Raw genomic sequence first — 20,248 nt, 5'->3', positions numbered from 1 at the left:
CAGAGTCTTACTCTGTCACTCAGGCTGGAGTACAGTGGCACAATCTCAGCTCACTGTAACCTCCACCTCCCAGGTTCGAGTGATTCTCCAGCCTCTGCCTCCCGAGTAACTGGGATTACAGGCGCATGCCAATATACTCTGCTAATTTTTGTATTTTTAGTAGAGATGGCATTTCACCATGTTGGCCAAGCTGGTCTCGAATTCCTAACCTCAGGTGATCTGCCTGCCTTACCCTCCCAAAGTGCTAGAATTAATTGCCAGAAATTCCAAAAAAATACATAGCTGTTTGATAACTTTCCAAACAACAGGAGATTTGTTTTGAGTAACATGTTTCAATATACTCAGAATTAATTTCCCAGAATAGTTCATTCAGAGATAATTGCTTCAGTGAAGTGAAAAAGTTTATTATTTTGGGTTTTTTTGAGGCAGTGTCTCACTCTGTCACTCAGGCTGGAGTGCAGTGAGCAATCTTGGATCACTGCAGCCTCGACCTCCTGGGCTCAACTGATCTTTCAACCTCAGTCTCCCAAGTAGCTGGGACTACAGGCAACACCACCATACCTGGATAATTTTTGTATTTTTTGTAGAGATGTTTCCCAGGCTAGTCTTGAACTCCTGGGCTCAAGCGGTCGTCCCACCTCAGCGTCCCAAAGTGCTAGAAATACAGGCCGGACATTGATACTTTTAAAAAGTAGATTGAGGCCGGGTGCAGTGGCTCATGCCTGTAATCCCAGCACTTTGGGAGGCTCAAGTGGGCAGATTGCCTGAGGTTAGGAGTTCGAGACCAGCCTGGCCAGCATGGCGTAGCCACATCTCTACTAAAAATACAAAAATAAAAAAATTAGCTGGGCATGGTGGCATACACCTATAAACCCAGCTACTTGGGAGGCTGAGGCCAGAGAATTGCTTGAACCAGGGAGGTGGAGGCTGCAGTGAGCTGAGATTGTACCACTGCATTCCAGCCTGGTCGACAGAGTAAGACTCTGCCCCCCTCCCCAAAAAAAATAGATTGAAAGCAATATTCTAAAACAGTGACATAGTCTACTGATTTTTGGATGGCTAATATTTGCTTTTTTGCATTATTATTATGTTTTTACACCAAGACATGTATTCTCAAGACAGAGTAAATCCTTTCCCAGCTCTGAACACCTATTCTTATTGCTTTGGGTAGCCACTGTCTCTTATTTCCTGAGTTTGTAATTGCTTTTCAAGTTCTTTTATGATTTTCCTCCCCGAAAAGTAATTAGCAAAGAATTCCGTTAAAATTTTTGATTTAACGTTTCTGAGTTTAAAACTATGCTGTCCTTAATGCTTCTTTTCTTCTCTCTCCTTATGAATGTTTCCTCTTTGGCAATTGCTTGTAAAGTGAACCTATCCCCGCTTCGTGTTCTGAGGGCACCCACCCTGTAATGGCGAGACTTCCTAGCCCCACTGTAGCTAGGACCGCTGTGCAGCCTGCCAGGTACTGGACAGATACGGATGCATGCGGCACCCGGGGCACAGGTGCCAGCCAGCAGGTGCATCGCAAAGTCTTGAATGTCTGTTGTTGGTTTGACAAACAAGTCAGTGCCGTGGGTTGTTCCGGAATACGTGACATTTTGTTTGTCATAGCGCAAGGTGCTGATAACTACATGCTGGCGTGCATGGGAAAACCTTTCGTCTCTCTGCGTATGTTATGTGTTAGAACTAGGATCACACTAACTCACGCACCCAGTTGCTTTGTTTCTGTTTTTCATAATGTCATCCCTCAAAAGTTTTGTTCTTCATCTAAAATACTGTTATAGCACTTCATAAAGATTAACAGAACAATGGGATATTGGCCGGGCACGGTGGCTCCCGCCTGTAATTCCAGCATTTTGGGAAGCCGAGGTGGGCAGATCACAAGGTCAGGAGATCAAGACCGTCCTGGCCAACATGGTGAAACTCTGTCTCTACTAAAAATACAAAAATTAGCTGGGTGTGGTAGCCTGTACCTACAATCTCAGCTACTTGGGAGGCTGAGGCAGGAGAATCACTTGAACCCAGGAGGCAGAGGTTGCAGTGAGCTGAGATTGCATCACTGCACTCCAGCCTGGCAACAGAGCAAAACTCCATCAAAAGAAATAAAGAGAGAAAGAGACAGAGAGAGAGAGAGGAGAAAAGCAAAGCAAAGCAAAGCAAAGAAAGAAAGAAAGAAAGAAAGAAAAACAGAAGAGAAGAGCAAAGAAAAGAAAAATAATGGGACATTATTATGATAAGACCCAGTCTTTTTCAAACACCTGTACACACAAATACATGTTGAAAACAATCCTCCCTCTTTCTAATATATAGAGAGATCATGCCATTTTATTTGGGAACTGGGAAAATAACAATTTATAGTGTCTAAACGTAGATGTTTTACTATTGTGTTTTGGATTTTGGGGCTTTAAAATTATGTCCTTACACCAGGTCACATCCCTTCATTTTACTGTTATATGAGCCAAAACACAAAAGCTAAAAATAATGGCAGTGCAGGGATGAAGCTGGCATACCCACAGCAGGGCTCTCCCGGGGAAGTGGGTTTCCCTGCCCTCCTGGTTACTGCACGAGGTCCGCGGAGGACTCTGAGGCTTAGGTGGCTTTTTTGTCACCAGCCTCACTGTGGAGGAACACGGAGGCTGGCTGCTGTTTGGCCTGAGACAGCTGTGCGTTGGGGACTCGCTGGAGTCAAAGCAGAATATCTCCCTTACTAGATCTGAGAATTGGATCGGTCAGGGGCAGGAGGTATGTTCCATTAAAAACCTCTCAAGATTCACAGTGACTGTGAAGACTTCAGGCTTTCCTTCTCTTCAGCTGGAAGTTGGAGGGAGTTATTTGTTTATTAACTTATTATGTATTTATTTATTTTCGAGACAGAGTCTTGCTCTGTCACCCAGGATTGATCACTGCTAACTGCAGCCTCCACCTCCCAAGCTCAAGCAATTCTCCCACCTCAGCCCCCCAAGTAGCTGGGACCACAGGTGCACACCAGCAAGCCTGGCTAATTTTTATATTTCTGGTAGAGATGGGGTTTCACATTGTTGCCCCGGCTGGTCTCCAGCTCCTAAATTCAAGTGATCCTCTTGCCTTGGCCTTCCATAGATGTGAGCCACTGTACCCAGCCAGTGGGAGGGATTTATAATCCACTGACATTTTCTTTATTCCTTTGGTTACTGGAAATTGCAGATTTAAGTACCTTTTAGAAAACTGGTAGGAACCTATGAGAGTAAACTCTAAGCTGAAGCAGTGACTCTTTAAAAATTAAGCCATTTGTCTTTAGCAAGTGACAATCAAGACCTTCTGTTATTATGTAGTTGACAGAAGACCATATTGTTTCCTAATTGTTTAGAATGAAAGACCACCTTCAGAACACATCTTCAGATGATGTCTAAATGCACCGTAGGTAATGCTGTGCAACTCCCTTTCATTCTGTTTATTGTGATACTAACAATACCACCTCTCTGTCTGAGATAAGGTGTAGCCAAGCTGACTTCAGTGTCTCAAATAGGAAATTCGTTTTGTAGAAATAATTCAGAGCTAAAAGTCTACTGTTCGTAGAAGTGGCGACGCTAAGTGTCCTGTGCCGACTCTGTGTGTTGAATAGCTGAGCGGCTGCCTGCCTCTGTCCTAGATGTGATTAGGCCAAAAGAAGCTCTTTGCAAAACAAAGTGACACTTGGCAGAAAGTTAACATGGAAACTTAGCGGTGGGCTTTTGTATGTTGGTATCTATGTTGCTGACATTTTTTTTTTTTCAGATTACAGGCTTCTGCTCACCAAAAGGCTTTAGCCAAAGACCAGACAAATGAGGGCAAAGAGCTGGCTGAGCAAGGAGAACCTGATTCCTCCACTCTAAGCTTAGCTGAGAAGTTGGCCTTGTTTAACAGATTGTCCCAGCCAGTCTCAAAGGCGATTTCTACCCGGAACAGAATAGATATGAGACAGAGGAGAATGAACTCTCGCTATCAAACTCAGCCAGTCACGCTGGGAGAGGTAGCACAGGTGGGTACGCTATAGTATGATTGCAGTTTGTGTCGGTGTTCTTAAATCGTCGCACTGCCGTGTTCCTCTGAGGTTAATGATGTCATTAAGGTGTTCTTCCAGGAAACTGCTACCTGCAGGTGATGTGGTAATAACTTTCTTCCTCAAAACGATAACCCTACCAAGCATGTTTCTCTTTTCTTGTTTTCATACCTTGCTGAAATATCTAGAATGAGTCCATTTTGGAGAGAAAAAAAATAGTACCCACAACTGCCTTTTTTTTTTTTTTTTTTTTTTTTTTTTTTTTGAGACAGAGTTTCGCTCTTGTTACCCAGACTGGAGTGCAATGGCGCAATCTCGGCTCACCGCAACCTCCGCCTCCTGGGTTCAGGCACTTCTCCTGCCTCAGCCTCCTGAGTCGCTGGGATTACAGGCACGCGCCACCATGCCCAGCTAATTTTTTGTATTTCTAGTAGAGACGGGGTTTCACCATGTTGACCAGGATGGTCTCGATCTCTTGACCTTGTGATCCACCCGCCTCGGCCTCCCAAAGTGCTGGGATTACAGGCTTGAGCCACCGCGCCCGGCCCACAACTGCCTTTTACCCAGAGGATTTTGTTTAATGAGACGTGTTATGTAACTATGTCCAGGAGTGGTTTTCCTCTAAGAGAAACAGTGAAACTTCATCAAATCGAGTATTTCAGCTTCTGTCAATTCCTAAGCCAGGATTTTTATAGACGATATTTTACAAGCAGCTTCTTCCTTTTTAACTGTGTCCTTCCAGGTGCAGAGTGGAAAGCTTATTCCTTTCTCGCCTGCTGTGAACACATCGGTGTCTACAGTAGCATCCACGGTTGCCCCAATGTATGCTGGGGATCTTCGCACGAAGCCACCTCTTGATGACAATGCAAGTGCCACTGACTATAAGTTTTCTTCTTCAATGGAAAATTCAGACTCTCCAGTTAGAAGCATTCTAAAATCGCCAGCTTGGCAGCCCTTGGTAGAAAGTAGCGGGAACAAGGGAACGTTGAGAGAATGTGGAGAGACGGAAAGCAAGAGAGCTTCGACAGGTCGAGACAGCGGGATGGAGAAGTATGGGTCCTTTGAGGAAGAAGCATCCTACCCCATCCTGAACAGAGCCAGGGAAGGAGACAGCCATAAGGAACCTAAATACATCCCCAGGAAAGGAAGCCTGGAACGGGTGAATCCTCCCATCATTCACCTTGGGGATGAACCAAAGGAATTTTCCATGGCTAAAACAAGTGCACAAGGAAACTTGGACCTGAGAGACAGGCCGCCCTTTGAAGAGAAGGTAGAGGTGGAGAATGTTATGAAAAGGAAGTTTTCACTAAGAGGTAAATGACTAGTGCTCCTGAAGCTTTAGAAAGCAACTGGGTTTTAGTTTCTGCTTAATTTGTCCTGTGTGTCTGTGACTGCATTTAACAAAGTTCTAAAGGCAGTTTACAGCTAAATATTGGTTAAAAGTTCAGTGGGAATCAGGCCAGATGCAATTGGCTCATACCTGTAACCCCAGCACTTTGGGAGGCTAAGGTGGGTGGATCACGAGGCCAGGAGTTCGAGACCAGCCTGGCCAACATGCTGAAACCCCATCTCTACCAAAAATACAAAAAATTAGCCAGGCATGGTGGTGCATGCCTGTAGTCCCAGTTACTCTGGAGGCTGAGGCAGGAGAATGGCTTGAACCCAAGAGGTGGAAGTTGTGGTGAGCAGAGATCAAACCATTGCACTCCAGCCTGGGTGACAGAGCAAGACTCTGTCTCAAAAAAAAAAAAAAAAGTTCAATGGGAATTCTGTTCTCCCCTGGGTCTGACTAGAGAGTGCATCAAGTTTTCAGCAATAAAACTACCGGAAGCGCTTTCATGCATCTTGATAGGATTTCTGTTGACTTTGGTCACTCAGACAATGGCCTTCTGAGCTGCTTAGCTCTGCTGGCCGCTTTAGAAATTGATGACCCCAAAGATGTAGGCTGGGTAAGCACAAGGAATTAAGGAACGACTTGACCCCAGTCTCTGAATCGCTAGAGTGTTTCTTCCTGCACACGTGTTTTGCAGGCTAGCAAGCCCACTGAGTGGGCCTCTCACCATCTTTCTAAGTTTGCATGAACCAGGACAATGTCAGTTATAATAAAGGGTTTGGTTTGGGAGCACAGCACATTTGAATGCTGAAGTGTTGCTTTGGAGACTAGAACCGTTCTGGAGTGAATAGTTAAAGCTGACTTCCTGTGTCTCACACCAATTGCCACGAAGCATTTTGCTGTGTGGGGACCCTCTGGGAAGCGTGGTTTTCCCACAGAGCGCGCTGCAGATTTGCATAAATCCCAGCGGATTGGGTCACCCGCCGCGCGCCCACGGACTGAACTCCGAGAGCTGCGCTGCTGGGGGCGAATCGCTGGAAGGACGTTCCCGGAGCAGTTCCGTGCTGATGTCGCTCTTTTCCTTCCCAGCGGCGGAGTTCGGGGAGCCGGCTTCCGAGCAGACGGGGGCAGCTGCTGGGAAAACGGTGGCCCAGCCCGCAGCCCCCGCGTCCTGGAAGCCCCAGGATTCTCCGGAACAGCCACAGGAGAGGCTCTGCAGGAATCCCTGTGCGATGTTTGCTGCTGGAGAGATCAAGACGCCGACGGGGGAGGGCCTCTGCGACTCACCCAGCAAAACCATGTCTATTAAAGAAAGGTAATGAGACTCAGGGAGCGAGAAGTGAATCCCTCGGGGAGGAGCTCACAGCTGGCTTTTAGAAAGCGATCCGGGTGGGGGGCAGAGATGAAATCACACACTCAGCTTCTGACGGGCTGGGCTGTTACCCTGGAGGAATTCCGAGAAGCCGAGGTGTTTGCAAGTGAACTGCCTTTGCTCCTGAGCCTGGTTTGGTAATGAAGGCAGGGCGGGTTCCAGACTCAGATGAGAAGACAAGCAGAAACAGATTTCTGCTTTATTTGTATGTTTCCATTGTCCCAATGTCTTTTATAATATTAAAGTATTGGCTTATCTAGTGACAGAAGCTGAGATCTTGGCTCTTTCCCTTTTAGATACGCAGGGTTCATACTGAATGCACAAACCACTTGTGACGTTGTGTGAAATGTGTGTAGAGGGAATGAAGATAAATTGACATACAGGGCATACATCTTTGGGCTAGAATCCAACTTTTGTTTCCTTTACAGAAAGTAAAATGGATGACTTTTCTGAACTGAACTGCATTTAGAGATTTTATGTCAGGAAATAGCTTGAAAGATTCCGTTTGAGCATCAGATAACACAGTAATCTCATTTCTTGCAAAGAATGGCACAGGATGCAGAAGAACATAATTTAAATGAGACAGATACAGAGAATTGGAAGTAAATTACCTTGGGGATGTGTTTTCCTTGTTAACCTCTAACTATAGATGAACTAAGCAGCAAAACATGCAATAGTGGGAATAAATACAGAGTTCCATAGCAGAGTAGGGTGACTAGATAAAAATGTATTGGACTCAGGTGATAGACATCCTAAGTACAGACTTGATCGCTATGCATTACATATGTGTAACAAAATTTCTTATGCACCACACCACGTAATTTGTACAAAAAAGGAGAAAGTCTTCAATAGGGAAAAAAAAACATGATGAAATAGTGATAGGAAAACTGGGTGAAGAAAAGTCTTGTCAACTCCAGAGAATAATTAGGAGAAGCATTTCCACACCTGTTCCCGCAGTTCTGACAGCTTCCGCCCTTCCTCAGCAGCTGCCACCACACAGAAGCCTGCATGCCTTGTTAGGCACTGACCACGCTTATTTTTCTAGATATGTTTCAAACTGCCTAAGACTACACCAAACCACAATGAAAAGTCTTCTATTTTTTTCTTTCTTTTTCTTTTTCCTTTTTTTTTATTTTTTTTGAGGCAGAGTCTCTCTCTGTCACCCAGGCTGGAGTGCAGTGATGCAGTCTCTGCTCACTGCAACCTCCACCTCCTGGGTTCAAGGGATTCTCCTGCCTCAGCCTCCCGAGTAGCTGGAATGACAGATGCATGCCACCATGCCTGGCTAATTTTTTGCATTTTTAGTAGAGACAGGTTTTCACTGTGTTAGCCAGGATGATCTCCATCTCCTGACCTCGTGATCTACCCTCCTCGGCCTCCCAAAGTGCTGGGATTATAGGCGTGAGCCACCACACCCGGCCCCTTCTTTCTCTCTCTCTCTTTTTTTTTTTTTTCCAGAGGCATAGTCTTCCTCTGTTCCCCAGGCTAGACGGCAGTGGTGCTATCACAGCTCATTGCAGCCTCGAACTCCTGGGCTCAAGTGATCCTCCTGTCTTAGCCTCCCCAGCAGCTGGGACTACAGGCACGTACCACCATGCCTGGCTAATTTTTTCAAAAAGATTTTTTGTAGAGTTGGAAGGTCTCACCATGTTGCCCAGGCTGGTCTCGAACTCCTGGCCTCAAGTAGTTCTCCTACCTCAGCCTTCCAAGGTACAGGGATTACAGATGTGCACCACCATGCCTGGACCTTCTTTCTGGTTTTAAGCCGAGCTTCTTGAATATTATTTGTAAAATAATAGATGGCATTTTTTTCAACTGACAATAAGATTGTTAAATCTGAGTTCATGGTAAGTTAGACCTGGTAGGCTGAGGGGCAGAGGGAGGGACAGAGGGGTCAATGCAGTGAGGAGAGGGATGTCTTCAACCAGGGAAGCAGTTGGGCCCTATTGAAGTTTGAAGTTCTCTTCCATGAAAACAGGGCTCAAAGAGCATTTCATCCTAGAAATCCAAGTACTGATAACTAGTTAGGTGAGGAGGAGGAGAAATCATTTAAGGAAATTAACGATAAATATTAAGCACAAGTTCTGATGTTTTACACATGAGCAAATATCCCTGGGGTATTCCCCAGTGGGAAATACTCACATCATGCCCCTTTCCTTCAAAGGCTTTTAAAGGATCCTCCCCATGTTTGGGTATTTTCTGTCAGTGGGGACTTAGGACTTTTGATAGAGGAGCCCTGTGTCTGTCCACTAAGCCATAATTCTTGATGTACTTGCCTGTTTTTTGGTAAATTTTAGTTGATCTGTATCTTTCTGAAAGTTTTAATTCTACTGTAAAATTCCCATTTTTAAACTGAGACATGGGAAGCTGCAGCTTCTTAGCTTGGGCTTTGTGGACATCTAAGGCCTTCAAGGATGGCTGGAAAGCGTCTGTGACCAGCGTGGAAGCGTGTTGAGAATTGGATGTGTGAGCACGCACCTGCTGGCGGGCATAGGCCACAACTTACCATGGTCTCCAGGAGATCCCTGAGCCCGGTCTGTTCAGAATCATGGTAGAAAGGAATGCTTGATGGATATTCAGCTATTCAGTTTGTTAAAATACGTTTAAGAAAGGACGAGGGGGCCAGGCGCAGTGGCTCACGCCTGTAATCCCAGCACTTTGGGAAGCCGAAGTGGGCATATCACGAGGTCAAAAGATCGAGACCATCCTGGCCAACATGGTGAAACCCCATCTCTACTAAAAAATACAAAAATTAGCTGGGTGTGGTGGCGGGCACCTGTAGTCCCAGCTACTCAGGAGGCTGAGGCAGGAGAATTGCTTGAGCTCGGGAGGTGGAGGTTGCGGTGAGCCGAGATAGCACCCCTACACCCCAAAAAAAAAAAAAAAAAGAAAAGAAAGGACGAGGGACACTCTATTTAGCAGCTATGTCTGTAATAAATTACACTAACACAAAATACATTACCAGTGATCTTTTCCCCCTTACCTTGACAGCACTTTTATTTGTACTTTGCTGAAAATAACTAAATTACATATATTTAGAATTCATTCGTGGTAGCTTTGCCCTAAATGAGACTTTGATCCCTCACTTTTGTGACAGTGGAATAATGAAGCTTAGGCTAATTAAAATAAGAATGTTATTCCGTATTCCCGTATATATTTGTGCTTTACTTGCTTTCTTGAGAAAGAAGTATATGAAATCATAGGACTTCCAAACCTTATTCTAACTGCCTCTGACTGCCTCATTTTACCAAAGGAGGAATTTAGCTCCAGGAGTCTCCAGGACCACGTAGTGAATAGACCTGACCCAGGGGCCACATCTCCAACTCTCCCCTGGTTCATGGCGAGACCAGGGTGTGCTCAGATTAGTGTTAGGGCAGCCAACTTCGTGTCTTCTAACCAGGAGAATACAGTAAGGACAGAAATTCCAGCTAGACAGCAGTGTTAGAAAGACATGTCGTCTTTCTTCATGAATTTTCTCAGTTCACATGTTCCTAACACGGCTTATTTCAAATTACACATCCACGTTCACATTTCAGCATCTAAGAAATAGAGCCTGGGATTTACAGATTTCCTTTGTGTTTTTTATAAATGGCTGTGCCTGTGAAGGAGGGCAGGTCTGTCTTCAGCCTTGTTGTGTCAGTCTCTCCCCTGTCTGGGGCCTGAATACATTGGGTTCTTCATGCTCAGTGCTACCAGAGTCACAGACGGCCTGCATTTTGGGCATGATACCTCATTTAATTTTAATTTTAATTTTTTGAGACAGGGTCTCACTTTGTCACTCAGGCTGAAGTGCAGAGGCAGGACCTTGGCTCACTGCAACCTCCGCCTCCCAGGTTCAAGGGATTTTCCTGCCTCAGCCTCCTGAATAGCTGGGATTACAGGCGCCTACCACCATGCCCAGCTAATTTTTGTATTTTTAGTAGAGACAGGGTTTTGCTATGTTGGCCAGGCTGGTCTCGAACACCTGAACTCAGGTGATCTGCCTGTCTCAGCCTCCCAAAGTGCTGGGAGTAGGCGTGAGCCACTGTGCCCAACCTAAAAAGTTATTTATTTATTTATTTAAATTTATCACCTGACCTTAGGTGATCTTTCCACCTTGGCCTCCCAAAGCGCTGGGATTACAGGCGTGAACCACCGTACCCAACACTTTTAAAAAAAATCTTTTCTGACATTGAGAATGTCAAATTTGAACCGTAACCAGCATAACATTTAGGATGCAGTCGACTTTTCCCAGTGGATTAGGAAAATCGCTATTTTCTAACTGTCCACATAGTGTTTAAATTGTTTAAATTGTTTAATTTGTTTAAATTGTTTAATTTAAATTGTCCCTGTTTGGGAGCTTGTTTGAGAAGCATTGTGAATTAAATAATTCTTACGTTATTTAGGGATAAAACCTTTGCTATTGCTTAAAGCATACCTTAGGCCTTTAGAAATCTTATTTATTTCCACAACGTCAGAAACAGTGGCATCTGAGCTTTCATATTTGGGGAAGAAGACTATTGGAAAAGAAAAACAGAGCCAGCCTTCACTTTGAGAAACTGGTGGCGTGTAAGGACTTAGTGGAACTCCCTGAACTGCTGCAGAATCCACCTCGCCTCTGTGGAGTTCTGCCCTGGGGGACTGGCTGGAGGCTCCTGTTTCCTGCATGCCCGCCCTGCCCCCACCATCCACCTTCAGTGATCCTCCCACTTCAGCCCCCCAAGGAGCTGGGACTAGAGGGACACACACCATGCTCAGCTGACATTTTACTTTTACTTTTTTTTTTTTTGTGGAGACAGAATCTTGCTCTGTGGCCCAGGCTGGTCTCCACCTCCTGGCCTCAAGCAATCCTCCCACCTCAGCCTCCCAAGGTGCTGGGATTACAGGTGTGACCCAGTATGCCTGGACCTCCTTTTCCAGTGTTTGATTTTTCTCTCATTTAAAATACACTTTGGTTCATTCACTTCTCCAACTTGTGAACCAGCCAGGACCAAGATGTAATATAAATACTTATGTGTCCCTTTCCGCCCTATCTGAGATCTATGAGGTGCCTGTAATTCTCTAAAATGAAGGGAAAATTCTAAAAGAGAGAGAGAGAAAGCACACCTTATTTAGTATTAGGGGCACATGTCACGCCTCCTGTTTGACCCAGCCTGGACTGTTCTGAGCCTGAAGTCCTTGTTCCCAGCAAGTAGGGCTCTCAGGCCAGCATTCCCTGCGGAATTGTGTGGGCTGTGGAAGGGGAGCAGCCACTCCCTGGGTGGCCTGGCAGGCACCTGTCATGGCCCTGGGCCAGGCTTCGTTGACTAAGCCAGTGTCCTGCGTCTCCCTGGGTTCGTGCAGCCCCAGGCCAAGCCGCTGCCCAGGCTCCCAGCACCACAGTCCTGCAAACAGCACTTGGACTTGGCAATTGTGAAAAGCGCTGACAGTTGTTTGAATTGCACCGGCAGGAATTTATGTCCTGCATAGACCCAGACATCGGCTCCTCGACCCTCTCGGAGCCTAGCAGTCTGCGGTGAGTGGGAGCGCCGTGAGCTCACAGGAGGAAGGAACATGTTTTCCCAAGCATGTTCTCCCGCCCTCCTTAGCGTGGGGGACACCAATGAGGAAGGTTAAAGGGACAGGAAGAACACATTCAAGTTCTAGTGCGTGTTACCTTCAAGTTACTCATCATGCACTCGGAGGCTGTGGGCTCGGGCTGGCTGCAAGGGCCACGTGGGCTCCACAGAAGCTCAGTCTCTTCCACGTTATTCTGGTTACACTATAGTCTTCGGGAGTCCCTAATGGTGACCCTGCCGGCACTTGTAGAAGCAGAATTTCAGGGTTTGGAATGGAGGAATTCTTTGGCGGCCATCCATGGTGGGAAACACCTTCTAAGAAAGCCACAATCCTATGCACTTCCTAAAATGGTACGGCAAAAATGTGCCTGGTCAGCTAATGTGCTGCCACAGTGAAGCAGGCTAAGCACAGGCAGGCAAGGGTTGTGGTCACCTGTCTCTGCCCACTACCATCCAGTGTGACCTCAGTCAGTGGAATTCCTGACCCGGATGTGCTCATGCCCTTGTCCGTCAGAAATGGGAATAACAATTTCCAATACATCACAGGTCCCCATGCAGATCAGCAGAGTAAAAGGTGGATGAGGCGGTGCCCTCAGATGCCACAGCTCGTGTTTTTCTAAGTCAGTTTCAGATGCCGCAAAGCCACCACCAGGGAAACCATTGATGATGCAGGTGCTCGTGTCCTTGCCCCAGACTTCTGAGAACTTCTTTTTGAGAAGGTCTTCAAAGACTGGAGCTCGTGACTTTCAATAAACTCAACTCATGAAGATGAATTTGATTTTTTAAAAATTCATCATTTGAATCCAATCTGATTAACAAGGTGGGCGGTCAAGAGGAATAACTGCTGGTCTGGGTCGAAGGTGAAGTGAGTGAAGCTGGTTCTGAGGCCAGTTTGCAAGGAGCGTATCAGTGAGATGATACTGGCTCCACAAGACGATGAACTGGAAAGAATTCTTCACTTGGGGATTAAAGTGCTGGCATGCTTACTTTTTGAAAGTCTCATTTGTTGATGCTTTGAAAACTCAAACACAGCATGCAAATATGAATTTCTTTTAATGATTTTATTTTGTGAGATTCTTTTATTAGAATAAAACTGACTCATTCCAAATAATTGGAGAAAAGATGAGTCATAGTCATATATAGTATAAAATGATGCAGATTAAAACACTTACAGGAATCTAGATTTCATGTCCAAGCCCATGAACTAGCCCTTGTAGCATGCAGGGTGCTTTTAAACATTCGAGAATTACAGGAGTTAGGACCAAGTGAGACCTTGACCCACATGGGCTCTGCATGAAACTGATAAGGGAGCCTCACCACAGTTCTTGAGAATGCGCACTTGAGGTCTTACCTGCTGCCCCTTAGTAGAAGGAGGAAAACAGAAAGGAAAGGAGAAGAAGGAAGAGACTGAGGAAGGGGACAGGTCCAGAGCTCGAAGCTCCAGCCTCTTTGTTTTCATGGCTTACTCTCCGTTATTTGACTAAATTGAGTAAATAGACAAGTACTGGCATAATTGTGTATGCATATGTAGATGTCCCTGGATTCTTGTTTAAGCTCTACAAAATTTGTTTTCTTATTAGCATAACAAGACTTTTATCATAGGATATATCTCATCTCATTTCCGAAACAACTATTTAATGGGAATAGGGAAGCTTGGAAGAAGGGCCCTTAGAGATCATCTGGTCCAGTTCCTCGTGTGACAGATACGGGAGGGAGAACCGAGGTACTCAAAGGAGCTGGTGGCCAAACTGGGACCAGAGCTGATGTACTGCTTAAAAATACACTGTTTTCTAGGCATGGTGGATCACGCCTGTAATCCCAGTACTTTGGGAGGCCGAGGCAGGGGGTCGCTTGAGACCAGGAGTTCAAAACTAGCTTGGGCAGTATAGCAAGACCCTGTCTCTACCAAATAAAAATGTTTAAAATTAACCAGGCATAGTGATGCACACCTGCAGTCCTAGCTACTCTGGAGGCCGAGGCGGGAGAGTCACTTGAGCCCAGGAACTCGAGGCTGCAGTGAGCCATGATTGTGCCACTGCACTCCAGCCTGGTAACAAAGGAAGACCCTGACTCTAAAACAAATTTATAAAAATAAAAAATACAGTCCGGGCACGGTGGCTCACACCTGTAATCCTAGTACTTTGGGAGGCCGAGGCACGTGGATCACGAGGTCGGGAGTTCGAGATGAGCCTGGCCAATATGGCAAAACCATGTCTCTACTAAAAATAGAAAAAATAGCTGGGCATGGTAGCATGCGCCTGTAGTCCCAGCTAATTGGGAGGCTGAGGCAGGAGAATTGCTTGAACCCAGGAGGTGGAGGTTGCAGTAGGTGAAGATCATGCCACTGCACTCTAGCCTGGGCAACAGAGTGCGACTCTGTCTCAAAAATAAAAATAAAATAAAAAATACACATTTATGGATTATGCATTAGTGATATTTAGAAGACCTGGCCCATCAGGTCCAGCACAGAGGGAAAGGGCTCTAGACATTTGTTTTTTCACTCATCTTTAAATTGTTTGAGCATCCGCTCAAATCAATTTAATGATCACCCCTTTTTTTTTTTTTTTTACCTTTGATCTTTTCCATGTTTGTTTGTCCAATGCAAATACCTAAGATGTCTTCAATCAGTCAATACAGTTAGCCAAAACAGCCTCACGTTTGTGAAAAATAACCTTTCAGCAACCCAGTGTTCAAGCAGCTTCCTATCAAGTCGCATGTCATTGAACTAAAGTAGGTTAGGTAACAACCTCAGTTAATGAGATTCTTTTTTGGTGTATAGCATTCCCTGAGGAAAGTTAAAGTGATAATTTTTTTTAAATGGGTTTGTAGAAAATAGTTTCTGTCTATAGAAGACGGATAAGAAAGATAATATTCATTTATAGGAAAATTGAACATCAAATTTTGATGTTCATCAAAACATTTTTTGAACATCAGAAAATGAACACCAAAATTTACCTCTAATTGAAAGGGATGATATTAAGAGATGGTGGGTGCTTCACGGCGTCTGTTTTAAGCCCACGTCTTCATTGTTCTCTGTAACACAGCTTTAGCCCTTTAATGTTATTTCACCGAGTGACCAGAAGGCGTCGCTAGAAGACATTTTTCTCTGGGGTCGGTTCTCTCGCTCTCGGCCCCAAAACAAGGGAAAAAGACATTCCTTGGCTGGGATGATGGTGCATCTTTTATCTAGCAAGTCAGACTTCGGCTCTGTGTTTCAATCAGCCGTAAAATCTTCAGGGCCATCTTACAGAAGGGACTTTATTATTTTTCCAGACCTGCTGTCTTCAGAATACATGAAATTCAAAATGTTAAAATGAGGTGGCTGTGGTCATGTCTTGGCCAAAGGCTTCTCACTTGCTGAGATTATGGCTCTATCACAAGGAAGAGCTTGGTGCTGAACTCTCTGTGGCTGGCATGTTTCCCTCCTAGATTGGCACTGTTGAAGAAGAGCGGGGAGGAAGACTGGAGAAACAGACTCAGCAGGAGGCAGGAGAGCGGGAAGGCGCCGGCCAGCAGCCTGCACACCCAGGAAGCGGGGCGGTCCCTCATCAAGAAGGTAACGTTCCCCATATTAGGAAAGCATTGGAACTAACGTCACTCCTGGAAGTGCATCAGAGAGACACGCATGTGCCACCTAATTCCTGCTCTGTGAAGCATTTGTGCGTTTTTGCCCTTAGAATACACACTGAGGGTCTGTCACAGAGCACCTGAAACTGGGCAGGAGGCTGAGCCTTGAGATGCTTTAGAAGTGGGGTCAGCGACACATACACACGGTGTCAGTAAGCAACTGCCTGAAGGTTAAAGTGTGTACTTTTTCTTCACTTTAAAACCTTCTTCAATGAAGTCTGGCTTTAGAACGTTATTAAAGCCTTTATAATGACAAAAATGGAATTCACCACTAATATCTTTAAGTTGCATGTAAAATATGGACTTGGGTTTCCTATGCAGAGATTTTTAAACCTAAGTATAAAAAGTAAGGACATAATTGTGGTTCATGGGTATTTAGTTCATCATTTGAAGCGTGTTTCATGAGTAGCTACGCCTTTTATTGAGAATGTACAGTACTGTATGTTATAAATTGGAACAAAATTAAGTCATGCGTGGTGATCCATGCTAGCAAGCCTTTCGTATGCGTAAGTATTGGTGAGCTGTTAAATCACAGATGTGATCATGACCAGCTTTTGACAGGCAGTGTGCACTTTCGTAACTGACGGTGCTTACTTGTTGGCTGGCCCTACAGCTGCAAATGCCCCTCCTGGCTGGAGGCGAAACGGTGCACCCGTGACGCGCTCCCTGGCCACTTTCTAGGCCCAGAAGTCTTCAAGTAGAAAAGAAAGAGTGCTTTCAGCCAGCTGATCCCCAGGCCCCTGTTAGCTCGAAAATAAGTTAAACTTCTGTGGAAGGACGAGGTGATGAGCGTGACTTTCATGCATTAAGAAACTGACATGCAAATGAGGTGTGCACATAAAGTGTGAGTCAGGAGTTCTGGCGCTATTTCCTCTGATACTTCTGTGTCTTCATAGGCTACATTGGAATGGCAATTTGAATTCTCTTCTTTGAGACATACATGGTGTTAAAGATGATATAACTAAAGACATTTAACCTCAGCCATTTGTAAAGTTCTCAAATACAACTAGAAAGTATGTGCATATTTTCCACCCACCATGTGAAACTCACATTTCCAAAAGGAGATCCTGAAGTGAAAGAAAACTGCATCTGTGAAATAATGTATCCCCACCCCCCACAAACTTTATTTAAAAGAGTCTTGAAATCATTGCTTCAAAAACGACTTTAACACATTCCCCATAAGCAAACCTGCCGTTCCCCATAAGCAAACCTGCCGACTACTATGTCCTGGCACTAAGCAGCACCTGGCCCCGGGGCCATCATTTTGGAAGGTGCAGAGACTCCCCCATTCGTCAAGAGCTGGGAGTCCCAGAGAGCCAGGTGGAAATTTAAATGAAGCCAAAAAGCACAAAGCAGGAGAGGTTCCTGGTAAATAGGAACAGACTATTCACCTATTCAGACTATTCAAATGGGTGCACTATCCACTTAGAAGAACGGAGGGTCACCTTAGGTGTGGAAGCCAGAACTCCCACTCTTCCTCAGTGGCCTGGTTGCCTTGGCTGGAGACAACGAGCTCTTTGAAGTTAAAATAAGGTCTATTTGAGGCCTCTGTAGCCCACACTGGGCAATCTCAGGTTCTGCTGAGGTCAGGTGTTTCTCAGGCGGCCTCTGGCAACCCCTAGTTCGTTCCTTCCCGAGGGCTGGCAGTGTTTTCAGTCCCCCACTGGCTGTGCTCAAATGTGGTCGGTGAGGCGCCTTCAACCTGGTCTGTCTTAAGGGAGTCCCCACATAGCTGAGAGGCTGCCCTGCCCACTGCTTGCGGGTGTCTGAGTGCTGCCTTGGAGAAGGACAGACAGTCATGTCACGCGGGGCCTGAACATGGGCGCTTGCTGCAGGGAGTAGCTCTTGCCTTGCTGATGGAGAGGCACCCAGGAGAGCAGGTGCTGGAACCTTCCATCTTCAGCACCAAGGGCAGAAAGGAGCCAGCGTATGGTCAGCTCGGCACGCCCTTCACGGTTGCTGTGTTCCTGTTGTGTGCTGAGAGCCTGCTGCCGTGAGTGTGCGGTGTGTGGAAACGCAGAAGGGGCAGGAAAGAGGGGACTCCACACGTTCCTTCCATTGCACCCATGAGAATACATGCAGGGTGGCAGTCAGTGCTGTCCTATAAAAATAGAATGTGTGCCACATAGGTCATTTTGAAATTTTCTCAGTGTCACATTAAAAAATACATTAAAGGCTGGGCATGGTGGCTCATGCCTATAATCCCAGCACTTTGGGAGGCCGAGGCAAGGGGATCACGGGGTCAGGAGATCGAGACCATCCTGCCTAACATGGTGAAACTCTATCTCTACTAAAAATACAAAGATTAGCTGGACGTGGTGGCAGGCACCTGTAATCCCAGCTACTCGGGAGGCTGAGGCAGGAGAATCGCTTGAACCCCGGTGGCGGAAGTTGCATTGAGCCGAGATCGTGCCACTGCGCTGCAGCCTAGGGACAGAGAGAGACTCCGTCTCAAAAAAAATAATACATTATAGGATGCCTTGAAAAATCTATACCTGTTTTGTCTCTGTCAGTGGATTAGTCTCAAAAGAAAACATTTGAGGTGCCCATACCAGCATCTCATTTTCGGTCTTTTGTGTAAAGATTTACTTTGGGGCCAAGCACAGTGGCCATGCCTGGAATCCCAACAACTGGGAGGCAGAGGTAAGAGGATCGCTCAATCCCAGGAGTTCGAGACCAGCCTGGGGAACATGGTAAAACCCCATGTTTACCCTGCAAAAATTAGCCAGGTGTGCACATGTGGTCCCAGCCACTTGGGAGGCTGATACAGGAGGATGGCTTGAGCCCCAGAAGTTGAGGCTGCAGTGAGCAGTATTTGTGTCACTACACCCCAGTCCGGGTGACAAAGCAAGACCCTGTCTCAAACAAAAACAAAATTCGGGGCCTGTGAGTAGATATTAAGCTAGAGTTTTCATTTCTGTACTAAAAGTTCCCGCACATCTCAGGAAATGGAAGACTCACCAGCGATTCCTTCTTTTCCCCATTTCACTCCCAAAAATGAAGACTGATGATCTAGAGCTAAAGAGCACTGATTGTTACCTGGCTGTCTCTGTCGTTTCCTATGAAAAACTGTGGGTATTCTCCTTCTCTCCCCCACTTTTCTTTCTTTCTCTTCCTTGCGTCCCTTCGTATCTTTCTCCTGTTCTTGGTTTAGCCTGGCCCAGGCTAACCTGACTGAAACGTGGGTTCCTCTCACAGCGTATTATACTTAGTCTAAAGGTGTTCGGCTGTTTGGCTTGTGGATTTGGCCTGGTCTGCACCGTGTGGTTTGTGTGCACTTGAGCATGGCTTATGTACGGTTTCCTCCAGAGCCACCCATTCCACCAGAGAGAGAGAAATGAAACGAAGCAAAGTCTCAAGGAAGTGGCTGGGCAGGAGTCTCTGTTGCAATTAGCTTCAGTTATGTATTTATTTTCACCAAATAATTATTTTCCATTTCTGCTTATTCCGCATTAAGACATACACGGTGACTCCTGTCTGTTGTGAAGGTAGCCATCCAGCAAATCAGACCTTTTCCAAGAAGCGAAAACCCTTCCTAGACTTGTGCGTTAAAAGCCTGTGTCTGTTTCTGAGCTCCAGGTGGGAACTGGATGTCCGACTGTGCTTCAGGAGCTGTGAGGTTGGTGTCTCCAGCTCAGATCTAACAGCCCCAGAGCAAGTGCCGGAAATTTCAAGAAAAGTGAATCTGGCACATCCATATTCTCAGTATCTGCTGTCATTGAAATTCCAGATCACAATCCAGGAGAATTTAGAGAATGAAGTCACTTTAGAGGCTGGGAGGGAGAGAAAGGCTGAGGGAGCTCCAGATGGTGATTCTGCGGTGAGGGAATGAGGTGGCCTGAGGTTCAGTCACCGCCTGGTGTGCGCACGTGCATGCTGCCCTTGAGCCCGGCACGAAGTCCTTCCCGGTGATTGCGACGCCCTGACAAGGCTCTTCCCTTCCAACACCCCGCAACGTTTCCTGTTTGTTTCAACCTGTAGGAAGAAGGAGGAGTTGCAGATGATAGTGCCATTTCTAACCTGCTTTGGGTAAGCCTGACTCTAACACAGGTGTCCTCTAGATGGTGGCTGGAGTCACACGTCGCGTGGGTGATTCTCATCCTGGGTGCTCCTTCGGGCGCCCTCCCTGTGCTCTATCTCCAGACCAGACGCAGCTTTGTCTGCAGTGGAGAGCTGAGCCCACGCCCTTAAATTATTTTTTTGATCATGTAACGAAAATACTTTAAAGAAGGTGATATTTTCTGTTAAATGTTAAAACTGTCAATGAAAGTCATCGTTCCCTCTCTGCAACTGACAATCGTCTATAAATTAACTCATTTAATTACTGCACAAAGCTGACTCAGGTGCAGTTACCTCGAGTG

The 20,248-nt window shown here is 45.9% G+C and overlaps 1 protein-coding gene across 12 annotated transcripts in view; it reads left to right on the top strand.

Annotated features, from left to right (window-relative positions):
* Nucleotides 1–20,220, top strand: part of SVIL (supervillin) — a 217,876-nt gene extending 197,656 nt beyond the window's left edge. For 11 of the 12 annotated variants that reach the window (XM_032270273.1, XM_032270274.1, XM_032270275.1 and 8 more), the window contains 6 exons: nucleotides 1,367–1,462; nucleotides 3,754–3,997; nucleotides 4,761–5,331; nucleotides 6,441–6,666; nucleotides 15,690–15,816; nucleotides 19,869–20,220. In XM_032270273.1, coding sequence (XP_032126164.1) covers nucleotides 1,367–1,462; nucleotides 3,754–3,997; nucleotides 4,761–5,331; nucleotides 6,441–6,666; nucleotides 15,690–15,816; nucleotides 19,869–20,078 — 1,474 coding nt within the window. In that variant the 3' untranslated portion in view covers nucleotides 20,079–20,220. The remainder of the gene's footprint in view (nucleotides 1–1,366; nucleotides 1,463–3,753; nucleotides 3,998–4,760; nucleotides 5,332–6,440; nucleotides 6,667–15,689; nucleotides 15,817–19,868) is intronic. The other variant, XM_032270271.1, reaches the window with a different exon arrangement.
* Nucleotides 20,221–20,248: the final 28 nt, after the last annotated feature.

This window comes from Sapajus apella, unplaced genomic scaffold, assembly GCF_009761245.1.
Source record: "Sapajus apella isolate SASKATOON/1434 unplaced genomic scaffold, GSC_monkey_1.0 scaffold207, whole genome shotgun sequence".
Taxonomy (NCBI): domain Eukaryota; kingdom Metazoa; phylum Chordata; class Mammalia; order Primates; family Cebidae; genus Sapajus; species Sapajus apella.
Note: the sequence above shows the minus strand (reverse complement) of the source record. Positions and strands in the feature narration are given on the sequence as shown.